This window comes from Nelumbo nucifera, chromosome 6 (genome assembly GCF_055504915.1).
Source record: "Nelumbo nucifera cultivar China Antique chromosome 6, China Antique-T2T, whole genome shotgun sequence".
NCBI lineage: Eukaryota > Viridiplantae > Streptophyta > Magnoliopsida > Proteales > Nelumbonaceae > Nelumbo > Nelumbo nucifera.
The window spans coordinates 5,569,691-5,591,775 of NC_142654.1; the positions used below are offsets into that span (position 1 = coordinate 5,569,691).

The following is a 22,085-nucleotide window of genomic DNA, read 5'->3' on the forward strand; positions in this document are numbered from 1 at the left end:
GGGTCGGGAGGCCTTTCCCTGGTGGGGGCGTCCATCCTGTGGGGAGGCCTTAACCGGCCTCGGAGCAGGGTGCCGAGGTGGAAGTAGTGGTTGGTTCAGCGGCAGTTGGGGGAATTGCTGTTAATAGTGATACTGGGAGATGTTGTGCAGTACTTGGTGCTGATGGAGCTGGTGTTGTTGGAACTGTTGCATTTAGGCTTGCATTGCCCGCATGCACTGCATCAGGTCGTCCAACCGGTTTTGGCTGGCTGCCAGGGGGACGACAGTTGGTTCAGTAAAGGTTGTCTCGATAGGGGAAGAAAAGGGGATGCTCATGGCAAGAAGGTTTACGGGTGCCACTGCTTGTGGCGCATTCAAGCTGGGGATCCCGTCCACCAAAAGGGGGATGGTGAACTGTCCGACGCACACCACGGGGACTTGAAGTTGTTCCCCGGTGGTGTTTGTCTCCGTGCCACGTCCGGCGTTGCCGGAAGAAGCCATGAGTGTTGGGTTTTTTGAAGAAAAGAGGTTATGAGAGTTTGGAGGGAGGCTTTTTTAAGCGTTTCCCACAGACGGCGCCAATTGATGGTGCGCAATCCGACCGGTCTTAGCTGTCAACGACCTTGCCTTTGAACTGAATTGCAGGGAACCTGAAATGGAGAATATGAGGAAGCTCCGGGGGGAACCCGGTGTAAAGGCTCCGAAGCTCAAGTTAGAATCCTTCAAAGGCAAATAAAACCAGATAGCGCAAAGTTTGCATACCTTGTTCTTGGGGGGTAGAGAGCCTTTTATAACCACCTCGCGCACTCACTCCTAAGCTTCTGTTAGGTCGGGTATGATTACTTCCGTGCTTCTGCCAGTTCGGGTGTCATCACCTCTGCTGGGGCAGAACTGCCACTGCTCTTTTTGTCGGAACCGTCTCTATAACTGGAGATGGCAGTGGCAGGTGGCCGTTGAAGTGCAGCTATCAAGCGTCAGATCCCAAATTAGTCAGGTGCGCCGCCCCTGGATACGGACTCCTTCGGTGTCAGGTACGGTGTGGTTTGTCTAGTTCGGCATCCTGGAGGCGAAGTGCTGGAGTGGTGTGCGAGGTGAAGTCTTGAGTTCGGATAGGGGAGTGTCCTGAACTGCCCTGAGGCGGGCCAGTTCGGGTCACTGCTTTGTGTGGCTCGGGGCCTAAGGGAGAGTTTGGGCTTCGTAGGGAGTTCGAGCTCTTAGTAGGGAGGTCGGGCTCCTCGTAGGGAGTTCAGGCTCCTCGAAGGGAGTTCAGACTGTTTTAAGTGTCGAGCTATTCGTTTTTGCCACGTGGAGTGATTGCGAGGTCGGGCCAAATCTTCCTTCATCAAATGTATTTGACTGGTTGTAGTAGAGACATGGGATCAAATCCTATCTTCACCTGGATTGAAAGTTGAATGTGGGGAGGTAGCTCACAAATCAAGAGAATAGCAAAGATAATGAAACATACCGAGTATAATTTAGGGTTGTTCATAACAAGACCCAAACTGACTAAACCGACCAAACCGATCCGTTCCAACCCGAGTTGACCGGTTTTTCTTCAGCACCGGTCGGTTTTGGGTTACAGAAAAACATAAACCGATGGTTCGGTCAAAAACCGAAACCGAACTGACTTAGATATATTATATATATCTGATATATTTCAGTTTTAATATATATCTGATATATATATTTCAGATATATATTTGTGGAAATATATATATATATATATATATATATATATTTATTTATTTATTTATTTCAGCTTTATTTCGGAAATATACATATTATATATAAAATTTCAGCTTTAATCCATCAAATCATTTTCCAGGCATCCAGCCTTCGCTTCTTAGACTTGAATCTTTACCGTTCACACCGGGAGAGTCATTCACAAAATTGACCCAAACAACTCAAACTGACCAGGTCGGGTTTTACTTAGTATTGGATCAGTTTCGGTTTTATTTCTAGGTAAACCGACCAGGTCGGGTCGGTTGGAAAAATGCCAATAAACAGACCCAACCCGACCTGTAAACAGCCCTAGTACAATTCATTACATTAACAAAACTTATAGGGCTTTTGCTTTTGAGCTTTGGGCCAACCTAGGCATATTGTATCCATATCCAAGGTCATTGATACATCAATAACATAGGGTTTGGGGGTTTTGAAAGTTTGGGTGGTGGAAGGCATCCCTCTCAGGCTGATAAAATAAAATAATAATAATAATAATAATAATAATAATAATAATAATAATAATAATAATAAAAGAGTATTAAATTATCGATATTCGATAAGATCAATACCCAGTTTTTGGTATCGGTGCATATTGATATTTTTTTCTTTGCTTGAGGCTGTGAAAAATAAAATTGAACAAAAATGTGCCTTGAACCATTTATTAGGAATTGCTCTTAAAAATATAACAATTTAAAGGCAAAAATACTTTAAAGCCCCATAGCAGCCAAAAATTTGGGGTTTTGTGTTTGTTCTTTAAAAGTAGAATCCTAAAGCTTCTCCAAATGCAACCTAAAATATCGAGGCAAACATGCAAAAACAGTAGAAAGTTGTGATCATCTGTAAAAAAAAAAAGAAAAAAAAACTCTTATTTTGGTAAAAAATGAGATTTATAGACCAATCCATCTTGCTGATTTTATTTTCATTAACACAGCCACTCAAAAGTACTAACCCATCTTTGTAGTTTTGGTTCCAATGTGGAAATTTTGGTTCCACCAAGGCTGGTTATACCAAGGTTAATTAAGCTGGTTCTACCGGTCAAAGGCCAGTTCTTTAGGTCGATTCAAGTAGGATAAAACCCCTAGACCCTGAAACTAATTTGGGTGGGGGTTAATTCCAAGAATTTATAACTTAATCTTATTTGGGAACTGATTAAAATTGGTCTTATCAAGTAAAGGTGCAATCGAATCAAGCTCTAATTAAATAGTTTGGGTTCGGGTTCAATTAAGTTCAATTAGTTATTTGAATTTGAGTTCGATTAATAAAAAGTTTGGTTCAAAGGCTCGCGAGCCTAGCTCAATTAACATATACATGTATACATATAATATATGTATTATAGAATATAAAAATATATATTATAATATATTATGAAAATACATTTTTATATTTTATGTAATATAATATTATACTATAACATATTATGTGTATAGCCAAACTAAAGTTCATTGAATATTTAATCAAACCGAACTCAAATAAAGAAATAGAGTTCGAATTCAAGTTTAATAGTATTTTAGTCGAATCAGCCAAGACATACAAATATTACCAAGGCCAATCTGAGGTGATTGCCCAATTGGTTTTAGATAGAACCAATCCATTTGCTCATCTCTACTTATTTTTTTCGAAGCCCCACATCCCTACTTTAAAGTACAAAGACACTCTTCATTAGTTGGTAAATAATTTCCCAAAAATCTTTATCCATTCATCCTAATCATGTTACAATTTTATACTAGGCATTGCACACATCAACGATTATGAATGGGTTTTATTTTTTAAAGGTTTTTGTTTGTTTGAATACAATTTGATACTAGCCACTACAATTACACGGGAATGCAAATGAAAATAATGTAATTTTTGGTTCACTTTTACTTTAGATTTTACTTTATTTTGTTTCAGATTTTAAAATTTAATTCAATTCATTACTACAACCAAACAAAATAAACTAAAAAAGTAAAAGCTAAAAAAATCAGAATTTGCACTCTTATACTATTGTGCCAGTACAAATAAACATGACATACAAATCAGGCCTGGATTGGATTGTGGAGAGCATTGAAGATTTGTTGATCTCTTACTCTTTTGGATAAATTCCATATGCCCCATTTCAAGGTTCAAAGTATCGATATGTATCAACTTAATATCAGCTAATACGTATTGTTCCGAGATCCCTCCGATACGTTTCTACAGTGGATATATCAGGGGTCTGACTGGTTCAGAGGTGGAAGAACTCTAAATTGACCCCCTGAACAGGTTTTAAAAAAAAAATAAAAAAAAAATATCAATTTGCCCGATACTCCTCTGGTAAGTGAGGGAGGATTTGGCACAAAAGAAACAATCTATAATTAAGCCAAAAACCCCTCATATTAGAGCCCTACAGGGGAGTGTATATGGAATTTGGGTTAAAGGTGGGATACTGTTTTTCTTTTTTTAGCTTGGAAACTGGGGTTTCATTACAAAACCTCACGGTGTGCAGTGCGCATCCTTTGTTTCCATTTTCTCTCTCCTCCTCCGCGAAGCATTTATAAACCCCCAATCTCCAACAGCTTCTCTCCTACTCTTTATTCTCGCCACTCCGGAAAGAAAATTAAAAAGGAAAAAAAAGGAAACAAATAATAAAAACACTGTTTCTCTGCAACATATCCTCTCTCATGGCAAAAGTGATAACAAAAGGTGGGTCTGATCCAACGGAAACTTTCATCACCTCACGTTCGTAACTTCCCCACCCTCCCGTACACTCTGAATGCCACAGACAAGTTATCGCTCAGACAGAAGGAGAGAGAGAGAAGGAGAGGAGGACAACAAACTGGGATCTTGTTTGCATCATACAAAACCCATCTGTTATTATTTCTGGACTCATCATTTTCCCAGATTTCCAGTCACAGTCAACCTAGGGTTTTGTTTTTCTCTTCGTTCTTCAGGTGGGCATGAAGCTTTTCCCTTCACTGGTTCGGTATCTCCCCTTCTTTTTTTTTTTCTTCATTTAACTGTTATTTTGTTTTGGATTCAAAAATGTGATTTTTTTATTAATCTCTATCGTCTTTTGGGTTGTATTTTGGTGAAGGATATCGGCATTGGTTCATGTTAGGAGATTTTTGAATCTGGAGACTTTAGCTGTTCAGAATGGAGATTGAGATCTGTTTTTTAAGACTAGTTTAGTTTGTGTTGGACGAGAGAGACATAGAGAGAAGGAGAGGGGACGAATGGAGGGTGATTGTGAGGCGAATACGAAGGGGATCGACTGTTCTGTGGGAGGCCTGGTCTGGGTTAGGCGACGAAATGGGTCATGGTGGCCAGGGCGAATAATGGGTTTGGATGAGTTGTCAGAAAGTTGCTTGGTTTCGCCGAGATCGGGCACTCCGGTGAAGCTCCTTGGAAGGGAGGACGCTAGCGTGTGAGTGCTTTCGTTCTTTCTTTCTTTCCTTCTTCTTTGTTCAACTTTTTTTATCATATGCCATATATTACTCTTAAGGTATCTCTACGCTGCCTCAGAAGGAAATAAAAAAGGGAAAAATATAATTACATGCAAGAGTTACATGATTGATATTTTGCGTTCTGCTTTTAATCGGTGGAACGACTTAGCCCATTTTTTGTTGATCGATATGATTTAGAACTAGAATATTCTGTTCAATTTGTTCATTTGTTCTACATTCTTCTGTTCCTGACCCCCCCGGGTAATAGTAGATTACTGGTGGTGAGTCTTTATCAATAATGTTTCGTTTTTTTTTTTTTTGGGGTGGGGAGGAGGTGTGAGGGTGTGGGTGAGCGGGTTGGCCATGGAGTTCAATAAATGGTAAATCTAGTTCTCATGTATCTAATTAAGTGTTTTTTTTTTCTCCTGCTGCTGAAGAATGTTGGCTTTAGATTTTGTATGCCAAATAAGGCCAAGGCCCATTGAGAGTCATAAGAAGTGTTGGTATGTCAATTCTCTTCCTCTTGAAACCTTAATAAGTAATTAGATAGATATGACCAATGTCTGCAGAACCAAGAAGTTAGCAGGATAAATGAAAATCCAGCAAGAAAGAATGAACAGCTAAACATTAAATAAGCAAATATATGATTCCATGCTACAGACTTTGGTATTTTAAAATGGTTATGGTTGCAATTAAAGACATTTTATAGAGATTTCTTATTGGTACTTTATTCTTTAACACTGCCCTTTGTTTTTTCTATTTTGTTAAAAATACTATTTAGTGTTTACTGTTGTTCTTTTCAAATCTTAGCTGGGGGTATATTTTTAGTTGGTCACTTGGTAAAATCTCAGTGTAGTCTATGTGGGAGAAAGTTCACATACGAGTACAAATCAGAAAATTCCATTGTCTGTACAGATGATACTTTGAGCATTTTCTTTTATAGTTAAGAGTGTTAAGTAGTTGCTTCTCTTTCTGCTGCATTATGCAATATGTTATTGATAATTTTCTACTTTTAAGGATGATTTTTCTGTAAAATTGGAGCATTGGAATGTTAACTTTTATCAGTTGGAGATCATAGTAATTCCCACAGCTAGTGTTTGAAAATTGAAGGCATCAACTGCCAGATTATATGTGTTTTTTATGATGTAAGGCAGCAATTCTTACCTCTTTTGATCTTCAGGGACTGGTATAATCTTGAAAAATCCAAGCGGGTGAAAGCATTTCGTTGTGGTGAATACGACGAGTGCATTGAGAAAGCAAAGGCTGCTGCAGCACAGCTTAATAAGAAAACTGTAAAATATGCTCGTAGGGAAGATGCCATTCTTCATGCCCTTGAACTCGAGAGTGCTCGCAAATCTAATGAAGCTCAAGAATTTTGCTTGAGAATGGATTATCCAGATGATACAGATTATGATACTTGGAGCAGACAATCACAAAAGATGTTTGGTCCAATCCAAGAGAATGAGCATACAGCTGGGAAAGTTAGTTCAACCGAAGGTAATTCAGCACAAGAATTAACTCAATCTGGTATATCATTTGAAGATCCAGATCACATCAGTATGCCTACGGGACATGCACAGAAAAAGAAGCGAAAAACCCCAAATGATTCAGAGGACGATGGAACTGAAGGTACTAAGCGCATGAGAGGGCTTGAGGACCTTGGGATGAGGGTGGCATTAAAAAGAAAATCCAATATGCATTTTCCCATTGAAGGCTCAATTGAGCTGGTTCAACTAGACAGTGCTTCTCTCAGTGATTCTAACATTGGCAATAGTTTGTCTAATGGGAGTCCAGTGAACAGCAGCAGGGTTTACTGCTCATCCCTGAAAAAAAGGCAATCTCAAGTTAACAATGTTTATGAAGGCCTGAAGAGAAAAAATCGTCGTCGTCCACTGACAAAGGTTTTGGAGAGTACAGCCATGGTGGCTGTTCCTGTTGTTTGTGAACAAAGTGCCAGCCCAGGTGGATCATCTTTTCAAGGAATAACAGACAGCAAGATTTCTACAATAGAATCTATTGAATCAAAGAAAACAAGCTTTTCGGTTATAATCAACAATAATTCAGACAGTACAGGGGCTTCATGTGAGAAGGAAACCTCTTTAAATGCTTCTGAGCAAATATGTGATGCTGGAGTTGATGTTGCTCATTTCCATTCTGAAATGAAGGATGGTGAATTTTCCAGCATGTCAGAACTCCCTGATAATGACTGTTCTGACAGCTTATTTGATGTGCCTTTTGTTGCAGAGGAAAAACACAATGGAGGTGTGTGTGTTACAAACTTTCCACTGTTGCTATATATGATTCCTCTATCCATACTGTTTTCCTGATTCCTCAACTCAACTCAAGAAAGCCTTATCCTGATTGTTTGGCATTGACATGCTCTCTATTCCTCATCATGGGAGGGGATATGACAGTTCATAATCATCATTTTAACAAAGAAAAGAAATAGGAAATTCAGCTATAATGTAATTGACCCTTTGGGTGGAGGATGACTGGGGAGATGTCTAATATGTTCTGGATGCATATAAAGATCAAATGCCCCTAATCAACATTTATGAATCTACCTTTTGAAATGATGAAGCCCCTACAAGATAGTAACTCAAAGTATCTTCCAAAGCATCAATCAAATGGAAAAATTAGCCACATCCCTAGCCTGGCATACCCACTTTCTTCAAAATCAGAAGAGTGAATTAGCAGGCCAAGACATTACTTACTCATCAAACCATATCCTACTACAGGTCATAAATGACAGGGATATTTTGAAATGTATACGTTTTCTTTTCAAAAATGGTAAAAGTATTTATTGTATTTCTGTTTTCTGCATGTCAAGAAACTCACCATAAACCAGTATTCATGTATACTAAGGCTCTGTACAAGAGATCAGGTTATACACTTACACAAAAACAAAAGTATACCTTTCAGTGTGATCCAAATAAAGATTCAGTCAAAATTAGTGGAGTGAGGTACATTCCTGAAATACTGTTGCACCAATAGCCAAGGTCTGAGGGGTTCTCGCTGTTATTTTAAGGATCAGTTCTTCATTTGTACAATTTTCTTGGTGAATAATTTTTTTATCATTAATTTTCTTGGAGTATAATTTTGAAAATTTTCTTCACATGGCAAGCTGATAGTGCCCAAGAAGTTAATATTTTCTTCCACATATTGATGTGAGTTAATTTGCACTTATTTTTATTTTATAAATTTAATTGTTAGAGAACTTTTTAAGGTTCATGTTAATTTGAGTGGCTAAGAGCAAGGGGAAGGCCAAAGAAGGCATAGATTTAATAAGAAATGATCCAACGACTTACAATTTGACAAGAGATATTACTTATGATGAGACAGCTGAAACAGCTGACAAGGAACCTGGTTATCAGTTATAACTGGACTTACAGGTCTGCCAATGACATGGTAGACACATTGGCAAAGCAGGGGGGTGAGTAGAGGGAGCTTGTTTTGGGGAGTAATGGGAAACGGTGATGTAATTTGAATGTTGTGACTTCAATAACAGAAAGTAATGTGGGTGGGGGACCTGGTGTGGTCTGTAGTTGGGATGAAACTTGAAAGCTTTGTTGAGTTGAGTTTTTCTTCCCTCTCTCTCAACCCTCTTAAATAATCTAAGAGAGCTTGAAATTAAATTTTAATATTTTTTATCAGAAATAAATATATTTTATTTATTATTAAGTTTGAACCACAGAAAATGAGTACAACTTGGTGATAGGAGTATCATTCCCAACTTTTAATCCCAAATTAGTACAATCTTCACTCCCAAGGTACATAGCTGCCTAAAATAGTTGTTGCCTCAAGGCCCCTTGTTTGGCAAAGGAATCGGCTTGCCCATTTGCACTCCTTCTGACCCACTTGAATTCTGCCTCTACATCCTTCGCAATATTTTCCACTTCCCTAATCACATGTTTGAAATTCCAAGGGGTATGTCTGTTGTAACTTGCCCATCAAATGACTACTTTTGAGTCTCCTTCCACAGTTCCACCTCAATATGCCCAAACCCCAACCCTTTAGCTAGCTTGAGACCTTGTAGCAATGCCGGCAGTTCAGCCTTCAAGGAATTTCTGGTGCCAAACCGCCTTGAAAAATAAAGAACTTTTTAAAAACTTGTATGTTTATATTTTTTTACATTGCTAATCATTGCTGTATACTCGGTACTGGTTCATGTGTTGATAATTATTATGATATCTAAAATCCAATAATTGGAAAATTGTCAAAGTTTACATGCATTTTGTCCTTCCATTTTCCTAGAACCGTAGAGGGAAAACAAAATGTTCTGAAGAAATTTCAGAAAATGAAATTATATATCTATCTATTTTCATTTCCTGGACAAAGGATTGATTCCATAAGGAGTGGCTTAGCCAATAGGTAACCAAACATCCCTGTGTGAATGGTTTTCTATTAGAAATAGCTGAAACATAGATGACTAATATAGTTGGGATTCATTCTGGAGATGTCGTTGAGTGAAGTAATAGTGTGGTATTCCTTTGCTAGGGAGCTTTCCGGAAAATATTTGAGTTTATTTGACAAGGCCATGCTTAAACCACATTATATCTTATCAATAAAGAAACCCTAAATATCTTTTCATTTCTATTCTTTTTTTTTATCATATACGATAACTTTCATTAGAGATAAATTAACCTGAAATACAGAATTCAACCCTTATTAGAAAAGGTTGATCCAATAAACATCAAACATTACAACACTGCCCAAAAAAGACTCTCCCTTGCAGTCCCTAGTTTTGCTAGGGCGTCAGCAAAACCATTTGCTGATCTCCTTACCCACTTGAACCAAACACCCACCTCCCTTGTTATGCTAAGAATTTCCCTTATCAGCTGTCTATATTGCCAAATTCCCAGCTGCCCTGATTGCATCCACCCAATTACCAACTTGGAGTCTCCCTCTATCTCAATCTGCTGTAGCCTCAACTGTTTGGCCAGTTTTACACCTTGATGTAGTGCCAAGATTTCTGCTCTTAAGGAATCTCCAACTCCTATTGGACCTGAAAACAAAGCCATTATCTTGCCTTCATTATCTCTGAAAACACCTCCTATACCAGATGAGCCTGGATTACCTATAGAGCTTCTATCAAAGTTCAATTTCACCCTTTGTTGTGCCGGTGGGGACCAAACTTCCTGTATCATAGCTTTGGAAGTAGTAGTAGATGCCACAATACCCCAATTTCTATAAATGTCTTCAACTGAGAAATCCTTGAAAAGATCACAGGATTTCAACCAATGGATAACCTTAGTAGTTATTCCTTCCACAACCTCTTCCTTGGATCTACATCTGGCTTTAAAGATCCTATTGTTTCTTTCCTCCCACACTAACCACAATACAGCAGCTCTAGTGGCTCTCCACATAATCCTTCCACGAACCATTGGTTGCCTGTAAAAAGTTGGATCAAAGAGGTTCACCACGCTTGAGGAGGGAGTCCACTTGTAGCCAAAGAGAGAAGAGAACCAAAGACCAAATAAAGAACACAAAGGGACATGAGATTAGTAAATGTGAAATTGTCTCACCAGAACTCAAACAGAGGCAACAAACATGGGGGGAGAGGTACATCTTTGGCCTTTTTTTCTACAATAAATCCAAGGTGTTGATTTTTTGGAGTACCACTTCCCAACAAAAGGCTTGAATTTTAGGGGGTACAGGGCTACCCCACACCTTCTTTGAAGGAAAGTTCCCTACAAGGTTAGAGGTCTGAAGCAAAATGTTATAGAAAGAAGAGTAATTGAAAAAACCAGAAGGGGAAGGTTTCCAAATTCTGCTATCTCTACAGGACTGATCAAGAAAGACTTCCCCTAACTGAGTGATCAAATCATCAACCATCCCCATTTCAGAATCCCTTAGACCTCTTCTCAAGCCCAAATCCCAGGAGTTATCAACAAACACCGAAGAGATCACTTTTCTTTTGTTTTCAAACAAGGAGTAAATAGAAGGAAATCTATCTCTAAGGGAGTTTTCACCAACCCAAACATCTTCCCAAAACAAGACTTTATTTCCAGCGCAGACATCATATTTGAAATAAGGAAGCATAAGAGGCAAAATACCTTGAATAGCTTTCCAAGGAGAACACTGAGAAGCCCTAGGGTCGAGTCCTGCATCCCAGCCGTTATCTGCCAATTAATGAATACTAACAATCACTCTAGAACACTGAGAAGCCCCAGATCACTTTTCTTTTCTTTTGAATAAAATTCTCTAATTGGTTACTGATAAAAAAACCATTATGTTAGAAAAATGCCATGAAGGCTTGTAGTATAATCTAAGGATTGATGTGATGTGTGATGCAACTCAATTTTTCATTTCACCCTTGTCTTCTAAGACAAGTAAAACGAGCATTACTTCTGTTTCTGTGTACCATGGTGAAATTCTGGACTAATGAGTGAAAGTGAGTTCAGGTCATAGAGTGGCCACTTTGTGCTAAAAATTCCTGAGGTTAGGTCTGTAGCCAGTCTACCCTTTCCAAAAAGAATTTAGTTTAGTTGAACACAATGGATGTATAATGGGCTTTGGAACCAATGATAACACCCCACACCAGCCATAAATGCTAAGCGAGAGATTGAGTAGTTGTGGGTCATTTGGATTTTATGACTGGCATGGGGTGTTATCATTGGTTCCTTGGCCTGCTACACAGCCATTGCATTCAGCTAATCCGATCGTGTCGAAAAATTAAATTCTAGCTCTATGCACAAAAGGCACTGGATTCTTGTTTCTGAAATACTCCGTGGCTTTGTCTCCTTTACATAAGAAGTGAACTTCTTCAATTATTCTTTAAGGTGGTAAGTCCTTTGTCTCCCTTCAGTTATTCCATAAGAAGTAAGCTTCTTCATTGCCTCCAACTTATTGCCTGGGGCTAGGTAGCCTCCATTTTTGGCAAGGCAGGCAATAACTAGTAAATGCCTAAGTGCTGACAAATTGACCACAAAAAAAAAATGCGTTGATATTGATAGAATCTCATATATAAATTAATACAGACCGCAAATGTGCAGATATGTGATAAAATAAAATAAAACTCATAAAAAATATGTGATAAAATAGTGATTTAGAACATTTAGTTTATGGCCATTGTTTTGCAAGCATAAAAAGGCAAAGCTGTATAGGTTGGGATAAGTAGCTACAATCTTTATTTTTCAAAGATTATTTGATGTGCCCTTATTTTGTGGTAACTTGATATTGGTGTGCCATTGATTGGAAGAAGATCTAAAAGAACTTCTCCACTGTTCTTTTTATTTTATATGCCATCATCCAACTATATGCCACTACAAATGTTTGAAGTAATTAGCATATGCATATAGCAAAACAAAAGCATGTACCGGAAGAGCTTTGACCAATCAACCCCCTCCACCTGGTGAATTTTGATGAATACCACTTTTATGATACTGTTTGATTGGTTACATTTTTTTCTTTGGGTTATCATGCCTTTACAGTATCATAGTCAAATTTGCAAGTTGCAAAAATAAAATAAAATAAAACAATAGTGTGGTTGACTAAGTCAATTGGTTGTTAGTCTATCTAGTTGATGCATAGTCATCCCAAGCAACCATATCATGGGTAGTGATTCAGTTTGTTGGCCCTCAACTTATTAGTTGGTTAACTAGTCAATGCTTTGAGATATATGTATGGAGTCTAAATGACCAAGGAATCTTCTACATGGCATCTCACTTTGGGACTCAAAAGGAGCCTGTGCATTTGTGTCATCTTCCTTTACTGATGGAATAAATTTTAGCCTAACAGATCTTGCCATGGGTCCAATACATCATATTCTATAAGCACTTTTAGCCTAACAGATCTTGCCATGGGCTTTGGGTGTCTGCTGCAGGAGTGGACATGTGACTGATCTAGAGGGTTCTTGAGCTTATGGACTTTTTGAATCAGTGACATCTTTAGTTCATGTGACAGAAATAGATGAAGTTGTATGGGGAAGCTCTCTACTTGGCATAGTTAGGAAACCTGTAAATAGGGACTTTCCCTAGGTGATTTCTTCCATCTTTAAGAATGATGTGACCAATCTGAGCTATCCACTACGTAGGAGACCCTATGGGTTAGTTATGTATTCAACTCTCAGCCTACATCAATCTTGTACCCTAAATATTCTTATTGGTAACTATTGACCTTTATTGGTCGTGTAAAACAAGAAAATACAAGCGTACATCCACTGCATAGACTGGAAATGACTCCACATATTACAATTGGGCCCCCAAAGTTGTTCTCTTTATAACCCTTGTTTTGCTATTGGTCAGTGAGAGACTTAGCTAACCTTTAACTGTTGCCTCAAGCTCCCTTATCAGACATTTGATATCTCTATTTACATGTCTATATTGCTACAATGCCTGGCTGCTATTCCTCATCAAGTTCACTACTACTTCGGAGTCTCCCTCAATGTCTAGATTTCTGAAGTTTAGTGTTCTGGCTAGTCTTAAACCTTGCAAAACAGTTATATTTTGAGCCCTTAAAGAGTGTTCATGACCTGCTGGACCTGAATAGATTGCCAATATGGCACTATCTCCTTTTCTAAATGCTCCACCAAGTCCTATACCCTAGCAATAGTAAAATTTTCCCAACTGATGCTATCTGTTCAAAGTTCAAAATACTATTCTGAACATGTGTGAGGGTTTTGAGGCTGAAATATGCTCCACTAATGGAGGGTTTTGCTGAAATACTATGATACCCAGCTCCTTGTACAAGGGTGCCATATCCTGTATACTTCAATTTTAAATGCGACTTTCATATCCCTCGCATGTCTTGCCACATAGAAGATTCCTGAATTGTTTGGAATCTTCGGTAAATGATCTGGTCATCAAATCCTCCATGTTTATGCTCCATACAAACTGAATACTTAGGTTGATCATAACCTCAACAAGTAGTGTTGGAATAAGGCTCGAGTTCTATTCTCAATAAGAAGTAGTAGTAATTAGGTTGGCCATATCCTCAACAAGTAGTGTTGGGATAAGGCTTCATTTAATTAAGTTCTATTCTCATACGAGCATTGCTAGCTACTTGACATCGTTCTACTACAATAGTGACCTAATTCCCCTGCGTACTCTCATTGTTAATTTCACAATTCTGGAACTAATTTTTGAGGTGTGAAATATCACTGTCTTGAAAAGCAAATAAAAATGTTTGATCAGGTCCAAGTTTTTGACCATGATGTCAGTTGCCTGGCACTTCAGGTGGCTGGGTAACGTGGGTGCCCATTGAAGGCCCTAATTTTGATGCATGGATTTGTTCGTCCATACTGATAGTATTAATGTGAGATTGTACACCAATGCACAGTTTTTGTCTTAGGAGTCTCTAAGCCATGGATCTATTTGTTCCCTTCTTGAGTATTGGGTTTTCTCTCCTTCCCAGAATGCCAGAATTTTACTTTTAATAGATATTTAAATTCAGTATTTTTTCTTCTTGGATGTTTCATTCTTATCTTCTGGTTTGTGGAAGTATCTTGGTTACTCAATGGAGCAATGAAATGGAATATGGTATATTGTTTATTTATAACATAAACCCTGAATGACAAGATTTTGAAAATTTTTCTTGCCATACTTGTTCATGTTCCAATAATCATATGATTCCTGTGCTGTATCTCATTACGGTGCTTCCAACAAATAGAGAAGATATTTTTTCTGTTATTTTGATATGTTGTATTGGTTCTCTCCAGGCTTTTCTACTGTATTTGCATCATGCTCATCTGGAAAGCTCCAAACTGGTGCTGTTGGAATGCAAGCTAGTTATTGCAGTCAATTTGGACCCACACATTTGAGAGCTGAAGGACTTGATGAATCTGGTTCTACCAGTTTTGCTGCTCTTGATTGTAATGCCAGCCATAGGATAGAGAAAGGTTCCTCAAAATGGCAGTCCAAAGGAAAGAGGAATATGAGAAATCTGAGGAAAAAAACGAGCAAAAACCTCAAGTCAAGGAGACCCATCAATTATGATGATCAAGAAGATGCTTATTTGGTAGATGTTCAGCAGGCAGATGAGTTTTCTGTAGGTTTGAATCGCAAAGTTGGCATCAACTCTTTTGAGCGGTCCCATACATCAGAAAATTGTGCCCAACAGGCAAGAACCAAATTGCTTTCAGAAGACCTCAAAGATGCCTCTCGGAATTGGAATAAACAATACTCTCAAAGGGAATATCAGGTAGGGCAGCCCCGTTACCTGAATTCCATCAAATATGGGAGACAGGTTTCAGGACATAGAGAGGTTGCATTCCACACTGCAGAGAGTAAAGATGGTCTATCCCTATCAAATGAGAAGTATGTAGTAGCTAGGCCAACAACCCAAGTGAGAAACAAGGAGTCATTCTTGACGAGGCGTATGCCCGTTTCCCCTCTGATGTCACACAGGTCACTTCCACTTCACCAGTCTCGATTTACAACTTACCCCCGATATCAGACTGCAGGTGCACCCAGAAGAAACATTTCTGGCACTTCTACTTTATTTGATGTTAATCTAGATGTACGAGCAAGCTATCGGGGCCAGCATGTACCTCTGGTTTCTCTCATGAGTAAATTGAATGGTAAAGCTATAATAGGTCATCCTGTGACAGTTGAAGTTTTGGATACCGGTTACCGTGATCTCCAAACGAGTAACACGAACTACTGTGCAGCAAGCAGCGGTACTGAGTTGTATGACATCTCAAAAGAAAACATATCAGATCAGTCAATCAATGTCAGTAATAGTTCACCGATCCCAGAGGAGGGTGATAATGCTGGTGTCAATTTGCAGGCTGAAACTGTTGAACCTCAAAGTAACCAAGCCCTGGCCAAGCATTTGACAGTCCAACCCACTTTGTTGCCAAAGAAATCTCCCAAGTTCAAGAAATCCGGGCTTTTGTCTAAAAAGACCCGTAAACTATCTTCACTGACTGTTTCTCAGGATCACAGGGAAGGGAGGAAACCAGTTGTAGAGAATTCAGGACCTGTAATTGCTTGTGTCCCCTTGAAGGTTGTGTTCAGTAGATTAAAAGCAGCAGTTAACTGTTCAACACGGCCAGTGCACCATGTCTCAGCATCAACCAACCCATGATGATGGTCTCTTGAAACTTTGCAGGAGCTCTAGGCTTGTAATTTTGGTGAATGTGGATCGGCTGTGGAGCCCAATTTCCCTTGGCACTCCTGCAAGACTGTAAATTCCACCCTGAAGGTGGAAGTAGATTTATACAGTCATGTCATCTTTTGTTCCTTGGCATGGCAGTTCATTGTTGTAGTAATGGGAAGTGGCAGGAGGCTTTTCCATTGTACTTTACTAGGCTGGATCCCTGTAGATTTAACGTTTTCGGATCATTGATATGGTATGATAGAGCAGGCTGATATTGGCTATGTACATGATGTAATATTACTTTGGAAGTGTAAAGATGATGATCCGGTTTAGGCTTTAACTGATGAATACATGAAGCCAGTTCTGGGATTATTACTGCTTTATTCAAGATGCTTTTCCTTGACATCTCATTTGCAATTTTCTAGCTTGCTCCTCGACTGGAAACTTTAGCAACATCAACTGTATTTTGTTATTTAGTAGCTAGATGAAAAAAGGGGAAAAAAAGAAAGAAGAAATTAAGAAATTAAATAGCTATGAGCATTCTTTGTGTTGTTGTTGTTGTCTTCCATGGAGGAATCCTGCACTCCCTAAGGAATGGGTTTAGGTTCAACAGGACTGGTTTAAACTGAACCAGACACAACTCTAAATTCTTAGACCTGTCATTTTTGTCATTCAGGCTGTGTTTGGAAACGATGCAAATGGAGTGTAAATCCCGGTTCAGTGTAAATTTGCACTCTGGTTCATTTTTGTCTGTGTTTGGCAACATTCATGTTTGCATTCCATTACAGTTAAAAGTCTGTTTGGTAAGAAGATAAATTTGTCGATGTAAAATTAACTCGACCTTACAATTTATATGAATCGTTTTATACTCTACACATTTGCATTCACACTTATTCACACTTAGGCTGCATTTGGTAAGATTGCAAATACAAATAAGTTCGGTGCAAATGTAAATATGTATGGTTTATGAAAATGCAAAATTAGTTTAGTTTTTGCATTGTTAAATTTTGTATTCTTATCACACGTATTTTGTTGTGATGGGTGGAAATTTAAATTCTGAGACTTGTATTTACCGTTTTTGCATTTTACTTCGAGTGCAAGGAAAAAAAAACAAATATACCATAATTTTCAATACAAAAATGTATTCTTATTGAATGTTTGTAATACTGAACTGAAGCACAAATTCTATCCGATTCAGCAATTGCATTTCTTATCAAACACAGCCTTGGGAACCACTTCTGTGTCAAGTACATTGTTATGAAGCATGTGGAGAGTATTTGATTCATAAAACCTTGGCAGGATTTTAACTCATGATGGTTCAAAGATGATCTAATACCCAGTGACGAAACTTCAAAATTAACAATTCTCTTATTTGCATTGGTATTATAAATGGTGTATTAGAAACGAGAAGGCCATTTTAAGAGATGCATCAAGGTATGTATTAGAAACATATGGATGGTGTATTAGAAACGAGAAGGCCATTCCAAACGAATTCATATTTTGGTGGGTTCTTTGACATGCCAAGAAATATGATTAGGGTTAACCGAGTGAGGTGGGTCAGTTGGTATGTTATCTGGTTTGTTTTAGTATAGATGAAAAAGAATATGACTTGAGGGTATAAATGGACCGGTTTTAGTTTAACCCGGATTTATATATACATAGACAAGATCTTATTACTGAGGTTTGATCCAAGGTACGACAGATGTTCCAAATGTTTGATAATCAAATTTGCTCTGTCATCAAATCATCTCCTACAAGAATATACCTCACAATGTCCCACAACAGATCTTCGCCATGTATTAAAAACATTTCTCAATGATGTCGGAGATTTATGAAACTTCAAAATCCCCTCACTAGGGCTTCGTTTGAAAACATGGCCATAGCAAACCCTTTTTCTTCATATTTGTTTGGAACTTTGGATGGGCTTAGGTCAGATCGGCTTTCATAATCCTGGTCCCGATTTTAAGCTCAGGAAACTAGGTCCTACAGAAATGCCAAGCGTAAATTTTCTTTTCTTTTTCTTGTATGCCTTACAAATCCGTTTCACACCACGTGAAAAACACCGACTGTGGGACCCACCTTTGAGTTGCTAAAAGTGTTCGAGATTCGTGGCGTAGAGTGCACTTTCGAGGCATACAGGAAAAAAATCCTTCGTGTACTTAGCATTGCTCTTTAGGGTTTTGAGATTTGAGATGCATAATAATAACATAACTATAAACGTCGTCTGGGTGCCTAGGGTTCTTGTTCCGGAAGGTCTCCCTCCCTCTCTTTTCTCTCTCTGTGCGGTATGTAATCCTACGTTTCTTGCTTGATTCTCTCTTAAGTGTTGATTCGATTTGATCTTTCGGAATATGATATCGATATTTTAATTTCATAGTATTTTTTTTTTCCGATCGGAACCGTTTTGATCGCTAGGTTATCTTTTGTTATGATCTTCATTTTTTCTGTTTAACTGATATCTCGCAAAGATTTAATGGCGTTCGTTCAATGTTGTGCAGGTGAAATGGCTACTGTTCCAGGGCCTTTGATTTGGGAGATCGTGAAGAGGAACAACTCCTTCCTCGTGAAGGAGTTCGGGAACGGAACTGCAAGCGTGCAGTTCAGCAAGGAAAGTAACAATCTCTACAACCTGAACTCCTACAAGCACTCAGGTAGTGAGAGCCATCCTCTGGTTTCACACCATTTCTGCTCATCGTTTATACTTGAGCGTTCCTGTGTTAATCTCATCTCTAAACTTCTGGATTGAAATTATAGGTTTAGCAAACAAGAAGACGGTTACGATTCAACCTGGAGGAAAAGATCTTTCTGTGGTGCTTGCCACTACGAAGACGAAGAAGCAGAACCAGCCTGCAAGCTTGCTCCACAAATCGGTCATGAAGAAGGAGTTCCGTCGGATGGCCAAGGCTGTTGCTAACCAGGTACTGGAGAGAATCGTCATTTCTAATTGTTTATGGTGCACTTGATAATAGATGTGAAATAGGAATGCCACTTGGGCCTCTAATTAATACAACGAGATTCTTTTGAATTCGTTAATGTTTTCTTGGTCGTTACTTACAGCTACTTTGATTGCATCTGGTTGTTGGCAGACATATTTCATTTTATCACTGATACTAATATCAAATTGCCAAAGTATTAATTCAGAAATGACTGAAAATATATTCTCGAAAGCTAGTTCTTTCGAAATTTATTTTGTTGTAGCTAGTTTTCTTCTACTTGTGTTGAAGAACAAGTGAAACTTATTTTATACAGAAAACATAGTGCCTTTTCTTTCTCAAAGCTCCTTGTATTCCCTGTAAAATTAGTTGGAGTTTTTTATGCGGTGATGAAGAGCTAACATGTAAGAAGAACCCTTGCATGCAGGAGTCTTCAATGAAATCTACCTGTTACGCTTGGCTTCTGAGCTTATGTCTGTCAGCCCTAGGATATTTTGTTATTTTGGTTTCTTATGGATTATGGTCACTGAGGCAAAATGTTTGGTAATGTTCCAACAGAATGGCAACATCCCACTGGCGTGTTACCAATTAGCCCCTATTTTATTGGATGCGTTTTGGTTTAAAATTATGCCTACTGCCTATGTATGATTGGAGTTGGTCGGTTCGCTACACAATCAGGTTTTCAAAAGATGAGATGGGAAATGTGAATGTATTGGATATGCGATTACCTTCTAAATACATTCTCTTGTTGCTATTTTTATTCTATTTGCTTGTGTAGCCGATTTTTTTGCAGTGATGAGATGCTAACATGGAAGGAGATTTTTGTTAGGGAACCCTTTTATGAATTTACTAGTTACTTTTGGCTACTTGACTCTTTTTGAAGTTTTGAAATTTGTCCTTTTTGCATGTTTTTTTTTCTTTTTGAAATTATAAATTTCTGGTCAAGCGATGTTATGTAACTGAAAATGCAACAGCACAGATAACCCGATGCCTTTTCTTTCCCGATTCTCCTTGTATTCTTTGTGAAATGAATTGGAGCTTTTTATGCAGTGATGAAGAGCTTAACATGTAAGAACCCCTGCATGCAGGAGGTTTCTATGAAATCTACTTGTTACGCTTGGCTTCTGAGCTATCTCTGTCAACCTAGGATATTTTGTTATATTGGTTTATTGTGGGTTAAGGTCACTGGTGCAGTGTTTGTGAGTTCAGATCTGCGCCCCACAATGCCCCACAGCACATCCCGACCTTGTATTGGGAATATCTCTCGATGATAAATACAGAGATGATGAGAGATGAGAGATGTGGGGCGCAGATGTGAACTCGGTGTGTTTCGTAATGGTCCAGCATAATGGCTACATCACAGTGGAGCATTACCAGGTGTCCTCTAATTTATTGGATGGAAATTTTGATGCATAGACTGGCTTGTATAGGTAATTGGGTATATATATATATATAGGCATGGGTGATGATGATGATTGTATCAATACACAGCATACATACATGGATCCCGAACTAGAAGTGTTTTTCAATCCTCTGCTTTGTTATATCTGACCCGTCTGTCTTTTCACCATGTTATTTCCATCCATTTTTGTACTAGAAAAACCTCATTCTAGCTCATGTTTGAACTGTTGGTGTTGAGAAAGATGCTTACTTTCTATTCTTCAACTGTTGATGATTGCAGGTCTCAGATAACTACTACAGGTCGGATCTGAAGAATGCAGCCCTTGCAAGGCTTAGCGCTGTACACAGGAGTCTCAAGGTTGCCAAGTCCGGTGTCAAGAAGAGGAACAGGCAGGCAGTGAAGGTCCGTGGCAGGAAGTGAGATAACGACTAGTCTGTTATTTTTCCCCTTTCCGTCACTTTTTATTTTTATTTGTTTTAGTTAAAGGGGGGAACAGTATCTTTGGTTTAGCTATCTGAGTTGGGAAGAGCCTAGTTTGTTGTCTGAAGCGTGACAAGGTCTTGTTATTGTTAGCCAAATTCTTGCAATGGGCCTTTTATTTGAATTTGTTAAATACCATTATTATGATTTATGGGCGAGCTCACAATATATCTAAAGCGAAAGTTTTGAAAGAGGTAAACGTATCGGATTCGAGTCGAACATCGAATGGGGCAATAATTTGATTCCAATTTGACCAATTGATTATTAGTAATTAATATATATATAAAAGGAATATTTTATTTATATGAATTTATTATATATAAATTGTATAAGATGTTTAAATATTTTATTTTTGATTGACTAGTTGAATATCCTGACACCCCTACTTATAACTGAACAATTGTTAATCATTCACAATGAAGATTTTGCTTTTCCTCCACAGGGTTTGGGCCTCACCCACCTCACAAATTAGCCTTGCATTCGAAACATCTCTGTAGTATTTAAAGGAAGATGTTCCGAGTTCATGGCTGTAGACCCGTAGTTTTGTGAAGTTGGCACGAGGACCAATTTTTTGATGATTAAAACTGGATTCCATTTATATGAGATGATCATGGAGTCCATATGTTTGGGAAAAGATAAGCTGCACCTGGTACATTTGGCGTCTCAATGGTGGAAAAGATGAGAAAGCTACAAATCAAATGGGATCAGGATCTGTTATATGGGTAAGATGACTCCTCTCCACTCGTGAAATCAAGATAAATTTTGGTGTCTCAATGGTGGATGGCAGGTGTACATATGGATACAAATATGTACAGTACAAATATATATAAAATAATAGAAAATACAAGATTTTACACTCTACATATTTATATTTTTATTTCTTCCGAACTGCTTTAATAATCATTATTAAAGTTCTCCAAGACACAAGTAGAGCCTCTGTGGAAATGTCAGCAATTGAACGGAAAGTGGAAGTCCATTGCCAATAACTTCTCTCTAGGAATCACATACAGAGAAGTGAGCTGCTCCGCTCTTGGTTAGCTGGGATGTCATGGGTCACATTGACTTCCCTGGTGATCCTAAACTTGGAGCTTTTCTGGATATTTCTGTGAGATTTATCTCTCGTGT

General features: G+C 38.4%; 2 protein-coding genes and 2 non-coding genes across 6 annotated transcripts; all 4 read left to right on the plus strand.

The window, feature by feature from the left end:
* The first annotated feature begins 4,133 nt into the window (after positions 1–4,133).
* LOC104604422 (uncharacterized protein At1g51745-like) lies at positions 4,134–16,548 on the plus strand. 3 transcript variants are annotated; one of them, XM_010268744.2, is made up of 4 exons: positions 4,135–4,640; positions 4,757–5,086; positions 6,286–7,367; positions 14,764–16,548. In XM_010268744.2, the coding sequence occupies exons 2-4, from the start codon at positions 4,896–4,898 to the stop codon at positions 16,131–16,133; spliced, it is 2,643 nt and encodes an 880-aa protein (XP_010267046.1). In that variant the 5' UTR covers positions 4,135–4,640; positions 4,757–4,895; the 3' UTR covers positions 16,134–16,548. The 3 variants fall into 3 exon arrangements, with proteins under 3 accessions (XP_088746933.1, XP_010267046.1, XP_010267045.1); XM_010268743.2 differs by having other exon boundaries at positions 4,135–4,613; XM_088890807.1 differs by lacking the exon at positions 4,757–5,086 and having other exon boundaries at positions 4,134–4,613.
* Positions 16,549–18,290: 1,742 nt separating this feature from the next.
* On the plus strand, positions 18,291–21,111 carry LOC104604423 (large ribosomal subunit protein eL28y). Its single transcript, XM_010268745.3, has 4 exons — positions 18,291–18,430; positions 18,644–18,796; positions 18,900–19,063; positions 20,760–21,111. The coding sequence occupies exons 2-4, from the start codon at positions 18,649–18,651 to the stop codon at positions 20,898–20,900; spliced, it is 453 nt and encodes a 150-aa protein (XP_010267047.1). The 5' UTR covers positions 18,291–18,430; positions 18,644–18,648; the 3' UTR covers positions 20,901–21,111.
* On the plus strand, positions 19,459–19,550 carry LOC148790573 (small nucleolar RNA R24). The gene has a single exon (XR_016078023.1). It is a non-coding gene; the product is annotated as a small nucleolar RNA R24 (small nucleolar RNA).
* On the plus strand, positions 20,122–20,211 carry LOC148790574 (small nucleolar RNA R24). The gene has a single exon (XR_016078024.1). It is a non-coding gene; the product is annotated as a small nucleolar RNA R24 (small nucleolar RNA).
* Positions 21,112–22,085: the final 974 nt, after the last annotated feature.